The following is a 20,389-nucleotide window of genomic DNA, read 5'->3' on the forward strand; positions in this document are numbered from 1 at the left end:
TTTATGAAGTTAATGGTAAAAGTACTCAATTGTTGTAAATTCGTTATTACAGTACCATTAAAATGTTTCGGACGTAACACTTATGTGTTACAGACATAAATTTTCAGTTTATATCACAAAAATAGGAAAAAATAAACAAACATGAGTGAGTGAAATGGTTTCATACCAACACTTTGGGAATAATTAAAGTGTTCATCTAGACCGTGTTTATGTTTCAGTTCAGTTACAAATCCCAGATAGTTGATTTGGTTGATTATGTACTGCATTGGAGTTGTTGTACTTCTCTAATCACTTTACAACAACACTTATGCGATAATATTATAACACACAAAATCAGCACTATGACTTTTCTCATGCAAAATATCATGTGGCACAAAAAAAAATATAGATATTAACCTAAACTTTCGTATGTGATACGACCAACTTAGACACATTTGAAAATTTGACATTTTGGTTTCAAGTTTCATGGAATTGCCCATTAATGCCTTATTCTTACTTTACTAATCTTTAAATATTTAGCCCCAACATCCAACCCCATGTTACAATATCCGGGAAATAGCTTTACCTTTCTTTTTTAATATGGATGGACACATGGATAATACCAGTCATGTTTTAATTGATTTATATAACTTCCCATTTAAAAGTTATAACAGGAAAACTCACCTCCTTAATCTTTGCATATTCCTGACTTTGTTCACTGGCAGGTATAACACATTCCTTTGGTCCTAACTGAACTATAAGAGCTTCAAAATTTGAAAATATGTCATTATCTGGGAATTCTGATACAGAAAATTTCCTCTGAGTTGCATCCACAAAGCTGACACCAAGAATCTGTAAAGTAAAAAGAAGAATAAAAAAATGGAGTGCAAAAGAAACCCTTAACAGGAAAGAAAATAATTAAGCTAATTTCATTTCCATCTCATAAACACCTACTGGCAATGTAATTTCACTCTTACTATTTACTTAAAAATGGAAGATAAAAATAGCTGGATGCAATGATAACTACATAGCTTTAGAATGGTGTTCAATATTTTTTTTGAACAAATATTAAAAACAAGTAATTATACTTTCTTTGAAAAAGTGTAAGCAGACTCCGAAAGCTGCCAGTAACAAACTCCAAATGACATGTAAGCCCCAAAAAACAGGATGAATTGTTTATAGACCAACCACTCAAATAAAATTCATTACAGGTTTCAAGAAAGCTTTTTTTTACGGACTGGTTAGTATGAAAACCTGGAGGGCATTAATGGGTTAAATACGTCTAACTTGAAAAATAAATATGTAAACTCATACCACTTACTCTATTTTTTGCATCACCTCCCAACTTAACACCAATTATTCCAGGACTGACAGACATGTCTACATTATTAAACAGCACATCTTCAAATTGCACAAGGTTTCCAGGAGATGCCTGAAATTAAGTGAAAATCAGAAGTACTATCAACATGGTCAAACTTGCTGAAAATATAGACTTGAGTTACTGAGACCACTTTCAATGGCATAAACATCCATGTTCTACATCTTGATGCACAAAACATAACCGAAGTCTCAGCTTTTTACACAAGGGTCTCAGAAAGAAAAATGAATTACTCTTGGTCACTTACTGAATGTGCCAAAGCAAATATTAACATATTTTTAAATGCATAATTAATAAAAGAAAACTTGCAATTTCTTTATTTCTTGCAAAAGAGTGTGTCATTCCTTGAACTTCACTGAATGTTCATTTTCATGCACAAGGAATTGAGATGCTAAAAAAAAAAGAAATAAAAAGTTTTGATGTTGTTTGTAGTAATTTACTTGTAATGTTTCAAGCACATTTCTAACCAAAACCAGAACTTCTACTGTCCATCAAAATTACTTACCTTAAATTCTACAAACCAATCATTGCTGTTCTTTCCTGTTCCTTTATTAGAATAAACTTCTACCCTGTACAGTTTCACAAGCAAAAGTTCTCGAACAAATGATTCAAAATTCATTTTACTCAAGACAAGGGATTCCACCTTATTGTTTTCTGCAAATTAAAAGCATCAGATATATTCACTTGACAATTACTTAAAACAGTACAGTTTCTACATAAACAATGCATTTCATTCAAGAATAATTCGTGCATCTCCACATTTCATGTAAAGTATGATGCAGAACATTTCAAAATTATGTTTTTAATTATATTCACGAGTATTACATTGAAAAACTTTCAAGACTATTAAATAAATAAAATCAATTGAAGCTTACTCTTTACTGAAATTATAGGTTGTTCCTTAATCTAAACACATACAATGATCAGTCTTTCATCCTGTGTGCTCGGTGTATCACAATAAACACTCCCTTCTTCTTTCAACCCACTCCAACCCCCCCCCCCCCACCTTTTCCCAAAGACATGAGACACATTAATAGGGATGGTGCAGTGGTAGCGTCGTTGCCTTGTAAGCAAGGGGTCCCAGGTTCAATACCCGGTGGAGGCACACAGTGGTTCGGATCCCACTTTAAACTGTAGGTCCAGTCCCGATTAGCCTTACTGTGCATAAAGTGGACTTAAAACACCAAATCAACAATCAACAACATTAATAGGGGATTCAATAACAACATTCTTCATAACATCACTGCTAGTGAAATAAGCTCGAATATTATAAATAAAATGTAAATGATCAAGACAATGATATACAGTCATCGACACTACCAGAGTTTTCACTGTTTTTATTTGAAAATTTTGATTTTCTCCAAATTTTGGAGGAGTACGCCAGTGCCATGATTGGCAGAACCATTAGATCAAGTGCATTCAACTCGACAGAGACTACTTCAAAAAGGACCATGTCGAAATGGACCCTGTCTGATGTCTTTGGTGAGTAATAAATTCATTCTCATTGTTGAGTGACTGGCTTTCATATAACCATTCTGAATTAATAATAAGAACCTATTAGGACATATGTAGATTTAGAAATTCCTACAGAGCTGTAACATTAGTTCACATGTCCTTAAAAATCTATGCTATTCTCAAATCTTCACCTTCTTGTATCCCTTAATCTGCCAGACAATTTCAGATAGAATAGAATTTACATACAATGATTGTTGAACCCTGAAACTACCCTCTGTACTGAAAGTCAATGGAACTGTTCTCAGAAAGAAAACCAGCATTAAAGGCAAAATTTTGGCTCTAGAGGTTTGTCAGAATTCTGCAAAATGAGGTTTCATTTGCAAAGTGAAGACATCAAGTCGTTTACTGCTTTGTGAAGAAACACAAACATCACAAAAAATATAATTAGAATCAGAATTAGAAATTCTTTATTCATGGGCGAAGTTCAGCCTGTGGCTGCTCTACCACTTAACCAATAATAGAAGTTTAAGTGAAAGACATGACTTTATTCAAGTAGTGTGCACACTAACGAATGAGTGAGTGAGTGAGTACGTTTACATTCACATCATACTTGCAAAGCTAGTTTCATTAAGCAGCTTACCTGGACCAAGGTACTTAATTACACCAGTACTTTTGAAAACTTCTTTTGCTGCAAACACTGCATCCGATCCATGTACAGTGTAATAATCATTCCGATTGAAGACTCTAAACGTTGTTGGTGGTTTCTGAAAGCAACATAAATAAGCTGTTTAAACAGAGGCATTACTCTAAGTTAACAATGACTTGCAAAACATAAAAATGACAGTAACAATTTTCAAATAGTACTTACATTCTAGTTAGAGAATTCCCAATCTCAGAGCTACCATATGTATTGCAAGTTATTGAAAATGTGCGCACTTATGTAGTAATTTATGAAGCCTCGTCTTCCCTAAGAGAGAGAATGTCTCCTTTATTATGCACTTGTCTTCATACACTCATTATCAACTTCCATTAATTCTCATTATCCCATGATTTACATCATTAGGTGCATCATATATCTAAAAACTTTAATTGTATTCTTTTTACTATTTACTACCTTGAAGAAAAAATACTTTCCACAATTTTTTCCCCTCGAGAACTACGCAAATGACATTTCTTGCAAAATCATGTTCTTTTGTTATTCTTACTCATGTAAGAGAATTAATTACATAAGAAACAATAAGTGTCTCCTAAAAAATAGTAATAGTATTTGCTGCAATCTCAAAGAAATTTTGAAGAATAGAATATGTACAATCAGTGTTGAACAGGCTCAACACATTTTTTTTGCATAAATTAAGAATAATTTATTAGTAAATAAACTAGTAAACATTTGGAAGAATTCAAATACACAATCAATGGTATTCTGATGCTGTACAATCATACATTTTGTTACATGCACATCAGGTACTCATTAAATTACAACCTGCTTTAAGAACCAAAGCAATCTTTCTTGAATTTCTCTTAAATGGTAAAAATATATGTCAATTTTTATTTTTTTTCCCTTTCTAAGTTTATTTTGCCCAAATACTTCACTTAGTTCTACATCGAATGACATGTGTGAAGCTTATTTGGTTAAGGCCCTTTCCTACCATACAAATGTCTTTGACCCCAAAAATATTCCATTTACGCCTGTAGAGGGTAGATTCATATACATTTAAGTTATAATTGGGAAAAATGTTCCTTTAAAATAATAAAATATTATTTTTACAGGCAAATTATTATATTATACTGAGGGACACAAAATTGCAAGCCTCAAGGCCACGTATAGCCAGGGTACTGTTGCCATGTTGGGTTGACGATCTCTCCCTCGCATTACAATATTTTATACTTTTACGTTATTTGATGCTTTTTTTATATATACTTTTAAATGTAATAAATAAATAACAGAAAAGAACGACAGACATTCTGAACAAATGACTAAAACATTTAAAATACTGAGCACAATATAAAACAGTAAACATACACACACGCCGACACAATTTAAGTATCTGAAGTGTCGGAACTGTCCAACTCATAAAAGGATGGATGCTCAAGTACATACAAGTAATATCCTTTCTTTCATCAAGAACTTTTGATCATCGTTGCATTTCCTATAAACCCCACACACTGCAGAATTCGTAACGTGGATTTTGTTTAATCTCAAAAGTTTATTGTTTCTGCTAAATCAATTCTTGTTTTCAGCAGTTGGATATTCTCCACAATTATAAATACTAAAAACAGACCTACATACAACTTCCTTACAAAACCCATCCAAGCCAGTTATAATCTTCTCCTCTGTAGTGTTTCCATGGTGTATGGAAGTGGGCTTCATTTCCTTCAGTATTATCCATGGCCCTTTAATTCATTGTACAGTCATTCTGCCTATGCCACATGGGTCTCCAGTCAGCTTTTGAAATTAACATTATTTGCCATTTCTGGATTTTCAGCAAACATTTGAAAAAAATGTACACGTGTGCAATAATACTGTTAATTTGTTTATTGAGGTTGTGCCTGCTGAATCATTTCCCTCATTGCTGTGGCATTCGAGGATATTTTCATTGTCATCATCACTATTAGTGTCACTCATGGTAATAATAACAGCCCACTTTGTCGAATCACTGACATTAAAGAGTGGAGCAGGAAGATGGTTGACCTTGAAACTCACAATTTTGTGTGCCTCAGCATAGTATTATTATTATTACATGCATTTAGAACTTTCTTCATATACAAGATGGGAGCAAAACTATGCTGAAATACATAATTATTAAATTTTGCTCTTAACTTTTACGCAGCCCATTCAACAAAACACATTGAGAGTGTAGAGTTATAAAGAATATGCTGTGTGAACTCTCACATAAAAATGTGAAGCAATTCAAAAGCCTTGCAATTTTACCACCAACAGTCCCACGTTCAAGGTCTGGAATTCATCATTAATAGATATTAGTAGAGCCACATATTTCTGGTGAATAAAACATCAATATTATGGCCAAAAAAAACTCGGCATATTTCATGATCAAAAGCGAAATGTAAAAATGGCATTTTGGTGTTAAACTGGTGAATATAATCCTATATTTGACTTTAGAAAATCCACTTATTACACATAATATAAACTTTTTCCTCCTAATAGCACATTTTATGTTGTTACCAGAGTATTAATTTTATCCATGCGTAAAGGAGTCCATTATTGCATCTCAAATATTTACAGCAGGATTAATCAATTTTGTGATTTGCGTAACTTGCAGGATAATTCAGACTTCAGAAGTGTTGTGCTGGTAAATAAACTCTAAATTTTGTGTTTGAGAGCTTATTTTGTATCTTGCAGTTCCTTTCGAATCATTTTGCGACAAAACATGAAAAATGAACATTATGGTGTTATTTCACATTTCGTGTTTCCATCAAAAACGAAATATGCATGCCTCTAGCTATTACCTTAAGTGGCAGAAAGCTATGCACAGTAAGATTTTTTTTTTAAAAAAAAGAAAAAAAATTAAATTGCCTCATGATGAATTTACGATAATAGTTTTTGGCATTCCACAATTATTTTCACTATACTTATAGAGCAATTTCTCTTCATCAAACTAAAAAACCACCAACTTCTAACCCAACATGCATACAGCATGCATAAACCATATTGCATGGAGAAGCACAACCACAGCAATGACACATCCTAGCACTCAACGTGCACCATCACTGCCAGACACTGTAAAACAAAACTACCAACAACCAGGAGTAAACACAGCAGTGACTTGCTACTATCTCCAATCTAGACACCACAACCTGTATTAATGGAGCCAGTGGTCTTTCAAAATTAATTGAACAACAACAAAAACAGAAACTTGGAAATACAGAACTTTCCCTAAACAATACTTTGATTATTCTTGCTGTATAACTTCCATTGCCTAATATTTTATTTGAAATTCACTTTAAAGTGTTTAATTGGGCACACTACTAATGCAGAACATCTTCCTGGGCTACAAAACTCTCATTCTATGCACTAGAAGGTAGCCAAACTGAGTTTTTTGTTGAATATATTTATGTTCCAGGAATCCAGTAGATATGAATGTGTAAGGTCTAAAATTATTTCATTTTTGCAGTATTTTTAATTTGCTTTGAATGTATTTAAATTTCTAACACATTACTAGTGCAGATCATCTTCTTGAGCTAGATAACTCCTAATGTCCACCCTAGAGCCTGGTGATTATGAAGATGGAATTCTCAAAATTACAATGGTCGACATGGGTTTCGTTGTCTCGCGGATGACTGTTGTCTCTGAATAATTTCAGCAAGATGATTCCAGAAATGAAATCTATTTTTACCCATCATGTCTTGTTTTTTTTAGAAAACAGCAATATATTAACTACCTTCATTTCACAATAAAATTTGTGGTTCCATTATTTCCCCAATAGATGGCTCTGTTTAGATGGTGGTTAAATTTTGATTTTCTACAATACAAATCCTGAACTATAAATGAATATAGAATTGTAAATATTTAATTCATCTTACACATTCACGTGACACATTGGCATAAAAATTGTATGGACTTTGATTACGTAGTTTTATTTTCTTAATCCCTCATGAAAATTTCCTTCACCAAATCTCCAATACTCAATGTTATAATATGGTGTGTTGATTGAAATTCGTGACGTGCAGAAAAATCCTGACCTAGGGGAAAATCCTGACGTGATGGGAAGAAATTGATTTAATTTCCGTGATCAGCATTCAAAATACTTCCAGAATCACTTGATGGGTTGTAAAGAACCAAAATTTCCCTTGTATGAATTTATTTCGTTGCATTCTGTAATAGGTGTAATGGAATGGCGAATATGAAAATTTTGATTGTGAAATTTTGGAAAATCCTGATGGGAAAAATGAATGTTATGTACATGATCAGCATTCAAAATACTTCCAGAATCACCTGTTGGTTTGTAAACAACTGAAATTTCACTTTTGTTGCGCTATGTAATAAATGTAATGGAATGGCAAATATGAGAATTTTGATTGTGAAATTGTAAAAAAAGGCTGACGTGATCGGAAAAAATGGATGTCATTTCCGATTACTTCCAGAATCACTTGATGGTTTGTAAACAACCGAAATTTCCCTTGTATGAATTTATTTCATTGCATTCTGTAATAGGTGTAATGGAATGGCGAATATGAGAATTTTGATTGTGAAATTTTGGAAAATCTTGATGGGAAAAATTAATGTCATGTGCATGATCAAAAAAAGATAAAAAGTAAAGTGTTCCCCTGTGCATAGCACCACGCCATGAAGGCGTATAGGGGGTGTGGGGGTAACGCCCCACACTTTCTTGATCCGGTCGTGAGTGGGGGTGATGTGATCAGCATCACGCCCCTGACCGCCTTTACCCCCCAGGGTTTCCCCCAGGTACCCATGTTATTCGACGCTGGGTGGGCGCCGGGGCCGCTTCCATCGTTAGAAAAGTTCCCGGATTTGATCAGCATTCGAAATACTGCCAAAACACCTATTGATATGAAAACATTCAAACTTTTTTCTAAAAATGTCGACCAGTGTTATTAATTTACCTTGAATGTATTTCAACAAACAATGCATGTCTTCCTCTTGCATTACGCAACTGGAATTTCTTCTACTAGACTTTATTAGAGTTAAATCTGATCAATAGAAGTGTACTCTAGAATTCTAGTGAATATAAAGAAAACATTCATACTATGAATACATATACCTTCAGTTGCCCTACTCGTTGGCCACTCAGTTCATATGAATGGGTTAATACGGGTTTCCAGTCCTGATTAACCTATCTGAGCATAAAGTTTATATTAAATTAACAAGCCATGGTCACTTTTATTCTCCACTTTCTTGTTTCTTCCATACTCGTATTGATTAACTTAATGGGTACATAATGTAAGTGAATTTCATGAAATATACCAACCAAATAAACTAGTTCTAAAAGTTTGAAAGTTCAGGAGGAATTGTTAAATTACGTTAAAATGAAAGGAAAATAACTGTGAACGGTGATAAATATTCACCAGGGCCTCTAACTCCATTTCGAGAAAATAGGCAAAAATCGCTTCCTTTGGCTGCACCAAGTTTAAGTAAAATTTATGAAGACATAAAACCACGACCGGTTTAAGTGTTCCCAAATTTTATTTAAAGGTGCAGCCAAGGGCGAAACGTAATTTATCATTTAAATCGAAGCTACGGCTCCTCTTTATTATTATTATTATTATTATTTTAAATACATTTCGTGGGATTTGCATCACTGCATTCCGTCCTGGGAATCTCTTGAGCAAGGGAACGAAAACAAGTTCTCTGTGCAGGTAGGGCTCGACCAATGAACGCCTGAGAGGGGATATGAGTGCATGGTTGCCAGCAGCTATACTGATCGCGGGCTCAACTGGCGGCTGAACTACTTTTTGCTACATAGCTCCATCTGTTCACCAATCGTCTTTAGGGGTGTGTGGTTCAATGAGTGTCAACAACTTCAGTTGCGAAGTAAAAGCTGTAGGGGTAACATCGCTCTCCCGTTGCCAAGCGTACGTCTATTTTTGTCGGTTGTTTTTATTAGCCTGTTTGTACAGTGTTTGGCTGTTTTGTGTACTAATTTTCCGTGCTTTGTGCACTATTGTACAACTTTTATCCAGTACCGGCGCTGATCAACTCACTCCCCCCGTATTACAGTACGTTTGGCAACATGCTATGTATCCGACGCTCATTTGTTTCCTCCCGCTGGCAACACTCGGTGCCTTGTGACACGAAAATGCCCGATGTCAGTCGAAGATGATAAATAATTCAACTGATCGCCAATGCGTTCTTTCCCAGTAGTATAATCTGTGTCTCCCAGCCAGCAGCTGGTAATGCGAGCAGTATACCAGCCGTTTGCAGCAGTACGCACTGCTATGCTCCGCTCACTCGTTTTCCCCTTCTCTATCGTTGCGCGGCCTTGCTCCACAGATGCCCGAGACAGAATGTAGGTGCCGTAATATTTTCAAACGTGCAAAAAAAAAAAATCGCAGAATTTACACAGTCATGGAGTTATAAATCTCGTAATTCGAAGCAAATAGATCGGTCGGTAGTCATGCGGAATATCCACACACCTCTGAATACAGAATAGTAGGGGTGTGCGGGATCCCAAAAAGTCGGGATCGGGACGTCCCGATCCCGACTTTCAGTATTCCGAGCAGTCGGGAAATTCCAAATTGTCATTTTTAAAACTGGTTAATTCTCGATGTTTTCTGCATGTCTGGCACTTCAATTTCCGGCAGATGGTGAAGGAGTGCATGCGTCGTCTGCTAAGGCGGCTGAAACTAATTCGCTGCACCGAGATCGATTTCACGTTCCAGTGTTACAACAAGCAAGGTAGAAAGGATTTACGACAATGTAATAATACAGTATTTGAAATCAACAATAAAAAAACTATTGCTACACAACCGTGATGCAGAAAGTTTTAGCCTCAATTTACACGTGCTCTTTTAAGACTGGTGTAATGGTAAAGCTGTCTGGGTTTCTGATTCGATTCACATCGCACATCAATTCAGATCCCACTACTGGACCTCCAGTTTAAAGAACTGTAAGTCCAGTCCACATTAGCTTACCTAAGCATAAGTGGGCTTAAAACTGACCTTTATTATTATTATTACGTGCCAGGTTCCAAAACCGGGGGGCAAGGTGCCAAAACAGGGGGGGGGGGCAAAGAAGTATATTTCCCTTTGTAGATAAGGTTTGGCATAGTGGCGAAAAGTGGGGGCATGCCCCCCCCCCAATCGCCGCCACTGGTGAGAAGTCGACGCGCCTGAAAGGATCTATCTTTCAATAAAATGATATAACTTTTCCTCGTTGTTTAATCAGCAATTATTCGACGAAATCTTTTGAAATGTGGTACCGATTCAGAAATCCTAGAAAAAGTGCAAAGTTCATTCGGATTGAGTGTCTCAAATGACCATGTGCCAATTTCATTAATCAGTCACATTTAACTGGAAACGAAACGAAAATATCTGAGCCGAATCTGCTATCAAACGAATGACCTTAACAAGCATTCTTCCACGAAAGGCAGAACAGACGGCACAAAGCCAGAACAGTCGGCACAAAGGGCCAAGATTATTGTTGTTTCATGTTGTAATAATGCCAAATTTCCACTCAGGTCACATGATAGGTTAATTCTAGCAAAAATAAAAATGTATGTCAATGTTAGAGATAATCAACGGAATGTTTACGCATGGCATACACCAATCATGTGCAGAAGAGTTCTAATCCATCTTCGCCTGGTTTACGTAAACGATTTAGCAGTAAGAAAAAGTAACGCCTAGAACAGGGACTCGCATTCTATCTAAATATAATTGGAATAACACGACAGCCTTGCTGCGCCTCGCCGATCACACAGTGGTAACATTGTTGCCTTGTAATCAAGGGGTCCCAGGTCCGATACCCGGTAGAGGCACGTAGTGGTTCGGATCCCACTTTAAACTGTAACTCGTCATGTTATAGTGTCCTTACCCCATCCCTCTTCTTGCCGAACCCACAACGCGTGCCAAGGTTGACAGTCGAAAGCGTTGCCACATCTTTTCTCCCTTCTCGTCTACCAGCAGCCAGCCCTCCTCTGGGTATGGTCACTGCATCGCCCAGCGGCATGTATGTGAGGGAGGAATGAAGACAAGAACTTTTAAAAAGAAAAGGAACTGCACTGAATCTTTCCCTACTCCAGAAAAAATGCTCAAGGAAGCAAGGGAAGAACGTCCACCTGCGCCACCCTCTTCCTGTCCTGTTTTAGAATAGAATAGAATATAGGTTTATTTCAGTATGAACCTTTGCGGCTGTACACACATTTCCATACATTAATGAAGCCTTTTTTTCCCATAACCCCTCTCCTTATGTCCTTACATGTTCAACTTTATCTTTCATATTAATTGTGGGTTCTTCCCTCACTACAATCTATCAACCTAAGGTTTTCTTTCTTCATAATTTTACACTGATAGCACTAGTTATTATATTGTCAGCAAGAAGCTTTCTGCACTCCGCTCTCAGGCACTTTCACTCCCGTCCCTCATCTTATTCGTCCTCTTTGTCTAGATGTAATGTAGGAAGGTTCCAAGGTCCCTTATTTGAGTTTCGTCCCTTCCACCCATTTCCCCTCCCCGTAATTGCCCTCATTAGCCTCTCCATTTTTGATTCGTTCATATCCCTTATGTATTTCCCTCTAGCCTCTGCTGTTTCTTTGCAATGGAGGAGAATGTGGAATTTCGTCTCGTCTTCCTCACACATTGGACATTCTGCACTCCCGTCCTCTCTCAAGCGCTTGAATTGTGCCAACCCCTAGCCTGAACCACGCTAAACCCGTCCTGTCACTCGCTCCACACACGTCTACTATTTTCTTTCGCCTTCCCCATTGTTTTAGGGGTAGGGGTGGGGGTGGCAAGATGCTTGGCAACTCCAAACTAGCCCTATTTTGTCGGTGTGCACTACATACAACCCTAGATTTATGGCTGTGGTTTTTCTCTCGGATTGGGGAAACGAAGGACGTTACAGCTTGATCCAGTCCCGAACTCGTTCTTTGAAGTTTTTGGGAGATGTAGCAGATGAAATGTAATCGGGAAGAGCATTCCAAGCCTTTGCAGACCAGATGGAGAAGGAACCTTCGAAACTGACAGCAGAATTGCGCGGAAGGTTTCGTACTGTATGAATGTATTGCAATTCTAAAAGTCAGATTCTCGTGGATGTTTGTAATTAGGTGCTTGCAATTTTAATATCTTCCAAGGGTCATTTCATAAATAATACACACTATTTTTTTCTTACATATTCATTACATGTTAGGCAGTAACTACTTAGTCCTTCAGTATAATTCTCAATAACCGTATTCCAACGTCTCGGAAGATTTGCTGTGTCAGTTAGGGTACCAATGTTGTTCAGTCCGCTCGGGGTACCGCTGCAGAAAACCCTTCCAAGGAAGTAAAACTTTGTCCATGCATGGGCTCTTTCACCTTGGGGAATAAGTCGAAGTCTGGTGGACTCATGTCGGGACTGTATGGCCGGTGAGTCAATACTTCCTACTCATAATTTCTCAGCAAATCGGTCAAAACCTTCCTCAAGTGCGGGCGTGCAAAATGAGAGGCTCATCCCCAAAACAAGCAAGGTTGTTTTTTGTGCTTCTTTCTGCGTAATTTTTTGATCCAGGCACGATAAAATGCTGCAGTAAGACTAGTTTCATACGAGACTCTATCAAGTCATTATGATTTCTTTGTAATCGTAGGCAAAGGTGATAATTTGTTTCACGTTTGTTTGTGTTGTCGAAATGTTTTGGTCGTGGAGATGATGGGACTTCTCCAATCGTTTGACTGCGACTTCAACTACGTTTCAAAGTCTACGGTCTACTGTTTGCTCACCACAAACTTCACGCAAAGCACTGTGAATTTCTATCGGGTTTTTGTCACGGAAACTTTCAATTTTAAAACACGATTTTTGGTCTTCAACCATCACAGTACCCGAGGCGCCTGGAGACGGCACTTCTAATACTCGTCACTTCCAACTGACGCTGACTAGCGATGAACACGCGTGCCGTTTCCAGAAGCCTTCAACTGCAAGTGGCGTTAACATTTACTCAGATTGTATAATCCACTTCGCAGTGTTGCCACTTTGTGCAATATTTATGAAATGACTCTTGTTGAACATTGTTGCAGAAGACGTCGCCCTCATTTATCCTGATCGAGAGAACGTAACGAATGCAGGAATTCTGTATTTATTTTATTGTTAGATATTTTTACGTTGTAAAATTGTGCCGCACACCACATCACAATAAACAAAAATACGATATGTTAATTTCGATTAGATATAATTTCGTCTCTTCTCCTGTAGAGTTATACCATTACTAGGGCTCGGAAGTTGAGGAAAAATATTTTTCCCCCTAGTGTCCGAAGACGAGGCCCAATATAATATATGTTCATTTTGGGTCATTGTAGGCCAGAAAAAGGTGGGTTTTATTTGTCCTTTTTCGGCGTTTTTTAGCCTTTTCTTAGGTCTTAACGGCTTTTTTTTTGCAACTTCACCTTCTTCTGTAACTCGTGTGGTTAGGTCAAATATGATTCTGCAAATATGATTTTTCGAATTATGTTAATCTAAAAAATATATAATGTCTGAAAGAAGATGCATTTCATTCATATAGTTTTTTCACACTGTGTGTTCCATACCACCAGAATTTTGTATTTTCTTTATTCATTAAATATGTAATTAAAACTGAAGTTATTAATTAATTTGGATCACATTTATACGTCCTTGCTTTCCGTTTTTAGGTCCTTTTTTTTATATTTTTAGGTCTTTTTTTTTTTGGCAATTTATAGGTCTTCAACTTCCGAGCCCTACTCATTATTGTTAGTGCTTTTGTGCACTGCGCTGACCAGGAAAAATTTGGATCGAAAGTAAGCCCTAGATTTTTAACCGTTGATGCATAAATTATGTTTTGGTTTTTAATTTTCATAGTGTCATAGTTTACTTGTTCAAGATAATTCTTGGAGTCTAGAATTGTGTATACGCATTTATTCGGGTTGCAAGCCCATTTGCAGTGAACCACTTCTTAATAGCATATAAATCATTGTTTAGGTTCTGTATCTTATTAATAAATCCGATGGTGATGGCGATATCATCAACTACGTGTTACAATGGCTGATAGTCTTTGATACATCAGCGACACATAAGGTGCATAAAAGGGGGGGGGGGTTAGACTGGAGCCTTGAGGGACTCCTCCATTTAATGTTATTGCTGATGATGCAGTGTCGGCAGGGTAAACAAAAACTCCGTCTTCTTTCGTGATTGAAACCAGTTTATTGCAGGCTTTGAAAAACTGTACTATTTCATTTTTACTAGGAGAAGGTTATGATGGACAAGATCGAAGGCTTTGGAAAGGTCTGATAATACAAGTACGAGGGTCACTATTTATATTTTGAGCCTAACAATGAAAAAACAGGAATTTGGCATTGAAAACTGCTTTATTGTTTTTCGAAGTATTCTCCTTTATGGTCAATACACTTTTGCATTCGTCCGAACCATTTGTCAAAGCAGTTTTCCCAATCTTCTTGAGACACCTCCATAATATGGTTTTTGAACGCATCAACGGCGTCTTCCGCCGACGAAAATCGTTGTCCACGCAATTTATTCTTGACATTCGGGAACAAGAAGAAGTCCTTGGGTGCCAAATCAGGACTGTACGGTGGATGACCCATCAATTCGATTTTTTGACTGTTCATAAAGTCGGTTGTTAGACGAGATGTGTGACAGCGGGCATTGTCTTGATGAAAAATGATCCGACGGCGTTTGTTGGTTTTCCGTATTTGACCGAAGACCTCTGGCAAACAAATTGCTGTGTACCATTCAGAGTTGACCGTTCTACGTTCCTCTAAAGGCACAGTTGCCACATGACCAGTTTTCGCGAAATAACAGGCGACCATTTGTTTCGATGTGCTTCGAGCACTAACAACTTTTGTTGGATTGGGTTCATCTTGAAACACCCATACAGTCGACTGCTCTTTACGTTCCGGCTCATATGCATATATCCATGATTCGTCACCTGTTACAATCTTATATACGTCTTTTGAAGCACCACGATTGTATTTATTGAGCATTTGTTTGCACCAATTGACGCGAGCGTCTTTTTGAGTTTTTGTCAAATTGTGTGGGATCCAACGAGAACATACCTTTCTCACAGCTAAATGATCATGTAATATTTTATATATGCTGGTGGAACTAATGCCTATGGTTGCCTCAATCTCACAGTATGTCACATGACGATCTTGCAGTATTAGGTTTTGCACAGCATCAATGTTTTCTTGAACAACAACTCATTTTGGACGACCTTCGCGAATCTCGTCGGTGAGCGAATGGCGGCCACGATTAAATTCGTTATACCAGCGTTTCACAGTGGCAAAGGATGGGGCTTCATCGCCAAATGTGGAAGTAAGTTGATCGATGCACTGTTGTCTTGATAATCCACGTCGAAAATCGTAAAAAATCATCGCACGAAAATGTTCACGAGTTAATTCCATTTTATTGTTGTCGCGCAATCTCCAAGGCAACATAAACAACACAAATGAAGCTATTGACAAAACATTTGAAGTACGTTATGGTCAATAATGCCAGACGATTCCGTGCAAACGTCAAATCGCGCCTAACTTCAATCAGTGTTGCCAAGGCTCAAAATATAAATAGTGACCCTCGTATAGTTAGTTTGTTATCGTTTATCGCAAGCAAAATACGTATTGACCGTCACAGATAATAATCCCGTGGTTATGCTGAGAAGCACAGAAACCTGATTGAGAGTCGAATAAGATTTTATATTTTGCCAGAGTGGGTTATCATTGGGTGAAGGGTGATCAGCGCACCGGATCCCATCGCCACTGTTTCTGGCTTTCGTGACCGGAGCCCGCAACTTCTTCTTTTCAAGTAGCTTCCCAATTGTCCTCACGACGATGGGTCAACGCCGAATCGAACCCGGGACCGCTCGCACCAAAGGCGAGAGCGCTAACCACTTGTATCTACACGGGCATAATTGTCTGTACTAATTTCCTCTATGATTTCTATAGGCTACATTCGGTGGATCGTAAAACGCGCAAATACCAAGTTTTAAGTCACTTTCATGTTAATATATTCCATAGCATTAGCTTCGGATGGCCGGAAGTCAATGAGACATGCCGTTATCTTCCTGATCATCTTCATTTGACTCTAACTCTTCTAAGAGAGCCTTCTTCATCATCAACTTCTTTTCAATTGTGCTTTGAGTTCTTGGAAAACTTTTTCTTCTGTTTCCTTTCTTTCATATTCTTACTTTCTATCCCGTTTTGCCCCACCCATTCTGCCCAGGGAGTTGTTGTTCAGTTATGGTAACTAAAAATCAGTAACAACTTACGTTTAATAAAAACTATTTATTGTAATAGTTAAAACTATTTGAATTTACCTACTGCTATTGTAAGATGTGTAATACTAATAATACAGCAAGGAGATATTCAATGTGTTACAACGTATGGCCAGATAAACGGTAATAAATAAAATCAAAACCGATTATTAACCCCGAATAACCCCGTGGCTCGACAGCCTTGGCCTATCTCCCGCCTGCCAGTCTCCCTCCCACAATCCTACTTAGAGGTGTGGAGATCTTCAAACGGTAATTAGGTGACGTGCGGTCAGCCGTTATAGGAGATATCCGTGACCGGATTCGATACTCACTCGTAGGTCCCCAATTTCCTCACGATGGTGGGTTGCTACCGGTCCCATACACAGGCCGAAAACCCAGACAACCCAGGCAGACTCGAACCCGCAGTCGAAGTTCAAAGCACAGCGCCTTAGACCAAACTGATTATTAAGAATGTGTAAAATCTTGATCGTTATCGGTTTTTCGATACAACGCGTCAAAATCTATTTATTTGTAATTTTTTACGTATTTTGAGTGTTTTTACGCGCATTTTACACATTTTTTTTACGCGTAATTACTCAATCCAATGCTGCATTTCATCATAGCTCATCTAAATGACTTGGGGGGGGGGATTACCCAAAGGAAGAGCATCATAAATTTGCCGTTCTCAGACTTGACGTAGATTTGTTATTCAGCACGGCCAATCTTACATATTCCCAGACATTGAGTGTCCATTTTAGTTAACATCAAAGGTATAGACATTGTGGGGCTTACACAAGGCTAATAACTTTCTTATATCGTGCTGCATTGAAGTGATGTTTTAAGTCCACTTTATGCACAGATAGGCTAATCGGAACTGGACCTACAGTTTAAAGTGGGATCCGAACCACTGTGTAATGTACCTCCACGAGTTACCGAACCCGGGACCCCTTGATTTCAAGGCGACGACGTTACCACTAATCCATCGGGGAGATCCGTGCTGCATTGAATAACGAGATTATCTTCGTATTATACAATTATTAGGTGTACCAACACAATCAGTAGAGACCGGATTTTAAAAGAAAGTCCTTTTTTAATTTTCAACACGGATCATGGAATAAATAACAACAGAGTTGATAATTATCTTTCACCAACAAGATTACATGGTTTTGACCAGGGCTCGAAAAATCCCGGTCGCCTTGGCGACTATAAATTTCAGCCTGGCGACTGTGATCTTTTGCTATAGGTAATATGTACGAAATGTTCATGATTCTAAGTTCAAATTGCAGTACAGCGTAAGTTAGTAGGTATTGTTTTTATCAACGTTGTGAACATTCCATAGACTCCGTAACAATCTCTTACCCTTTGTCCCCCAACACCCCATTTCCTGTTTTCTCAAATGATTTAGCGATGTTTTGAATACCGTGATGCTCAGCATCTTATACAGAGTGTTTCAAAAGTCGCACAACCCAAACTTTGGAAGTGTATATCATGAAAACCGTAAGATATATTTACACCGGGTTTTCTGCATTATACAGCCTCATCCATTGAGATATTTTTCAATGCTTAAAATTATCAGTTCACCCCGTGCAGAAAATTATATAAATTAATAACTGACGGAAAGCAGCATTCCCATTTTTCCAGAAATGAACTTCTGAGTAAGAAAAAATTGTAAGAAATTATCGAAGGGTCATAATTAGACATTTGATGACTGATGCCATGTCAGTCTGTCATGTGCAACATTTGATGACTTTTTGATTGGCGATTTTATGAGTTGAGTGAAAAGTGCAATTTTTGGGACATATCTCCGTGTATGGCAACACTAGCAGGTCGAAATATTGCCAACAGTCGCATGCAGCATGTGTCTATACATTTACGTGAAAAATCGTAAATCAAGATTTTGTGCCGAAATTGGACTCTCGAGAGAATCCTAGGCTGCCCCTGGTTACATTGAGTTCTCTTCACTCACTTTCGCCGCTACTGTGGGACATATCTCCGTGTATGGCAACACTAGCAGGTCGAAATATTGCCAACAGTCGCATGCAACATGTGTCTAACTTTTGGCTATACATTTACGTGAAAAATCGTAAATCAAGGTTTTGTGCCGAAATTGGACTATTTTGAGAGAATCCTAGGCTGCCCCTGGTTACATTGAATTCTCTTCGCTCATTGTGATTGTTTTTTTAATTGATTCAGCATGGCGTATTCATTGGAGCAGCGCGTGTGCATCTTAAGAGTTGGTATTTATTGTTGAAAATCAGTTCTCAGATGTTTTCAGCAAATTAACAATGTTTATTAAAATAATGTAATTGCTTTTATTTAGATAAATGCTAACATAAATGTATGAACCCAGTGATAGCCTACAGGATTAGCTTAGTGTAGAAACCCGGTGTGAATATCTCTTACGATTTTCATGATATACATTTTTAAAATTTGGATTGCGAGACTTTTGAAACATACTGTAGTATGCACAATTGCTAGTAGGTGGTTTCCTGGCGCCTAGCTTTGAAGAAAATTTTTCGAGCACTGGTTTTGATTTCCATTTTTTCCCCCTTTTTCAATCCACATTCCCTTTTTCCTTCTTAAAAGCATTTTGCTTTGGTCCCTTTATGGACTAGTTTATCAGCCTACATTCCTTTTTCCCCCTTTTTAAAAAACATCTTCGTTGGTCCCTTTATTGACAAGATATCAAATATTTTGTACGAGTGTTTTTCCCCTGAACAAAACATTCAACAATTGTCTATTTGGTGCAGTTTAGAGGAAAGAAAGAAAAAGCGCCTTCTACCTTACCTTCCAGTGGAGTGCAAAAAAACTATAATCCTCTTCCCCCCTTTTTTGGCAATAATTTTCCCTTTTTTGTCCTTTTTAGAGAAAAAAAATTCCCTTTAAAATCCGGTCTCAGATAAATTATCTTGTATGGACGTTCAGGCGGTCATGATGAAATGTAAAACGGACTAAGTCCAATCACGATTAGCTTCCGTGCGTAAAGTGGAATCAATACAAAGATTTTCAAGGCTATTATCACCTCCAGGTAAATGAAATATTCATACCAATAAGCATAGGAGGATCTAGAATCTTTTTTTCTGGGAGGAACACAGAAAATGCTGGAAATATGTACAGTCAAAGGCAAAGATAGTGGTAGACAAATTGCCCACCGTTATTTTCATTACTTTTTTTATTCTACATCCTGTGTTGGTTTAAGGAATGAAACTATGTTGGTTCGAAGCAGGCATTGTTCTCTGCTTATTGACGTCTTTATTTCAATTCATTGTCATCACATTATGTAATTCAGACCGAATGAAAATGGTCTGAAAATGACCATGTCATGAATATGAAAAGCCTACTGTTTCTTTTGCCGTTGTGTGTACATGTAATAGGATGTATAGATTTTTTGTACATTATGTACATGCTCATGTTAGTTTTATGTTGAAAAGGTATGGCAAAGTTTGTTCTAGGTCCACTTTGTGCTCAGATATGCTAACCGGGACTGGACCTTCAGTTTAAAATGGAATCGAACCACTGTACACGTGTCTTCACCAGGAAACGAACCAAGACCTCTTGGTTAGGTGCTTGTATGTCAACTTTCCGTACAATGTTTTCCACTATGCCATTTCTTGATAGCACCCCAGGTTCTAGTATTCACATTATCGTCCTATATTCAAGATGTTCCGGATTCAGTTTCCAGTCGCGACACACT

The 20,389-nt window shown here is 37.5% G+C and overlaps 1 protein-coding gene across 1 annotated transcript in view; it reads right to left on the reverse strand.

The window, feature by feature from the left end:
* The window catches only part of spel1 (DNA mismatch repair protein spel1), a 70,771-nt gene that overhangs the window by 27,598 nt on the left and 22,784 nt on the right, over nt 1-20,389 (reverse strand). Inside the window, exons 3-6 of the mRNA XM_083123768.1 lie at nt 3,453-3,576; nt 1,863-2,011; nt 1,301-1,411; nt 664-831 (exon numbers count right to left, since the gene is read on the reverse strand). Of these exons, the coding sequence (XP_082979894.1) occupies nt 664-831; nt 1,301-1,411; nt 1,863-2,011; nt 3,453-3,576 (552 nt within the window). The remainder of the gene's footprint in view (nt 1-663; nt 832-1,300; nt 1,412-1,862; nt 2,012-3,452; nt 3,577-20,389) is intronic.

Source organism: Lepisma saccharinum, chromosome 6 (genome assembly GCF_977018435.1).
Source record: "Lepisma saccharinum chromosome 6, izLepSacc3.1, whole genome shotgun sequence".
Lineage (NCBI taxonomy): Eukaryota > Metazoa > Arthropoda > Insecta > Zygentoma > Lepismatidae > Lepisma > Lepisma saccharinum.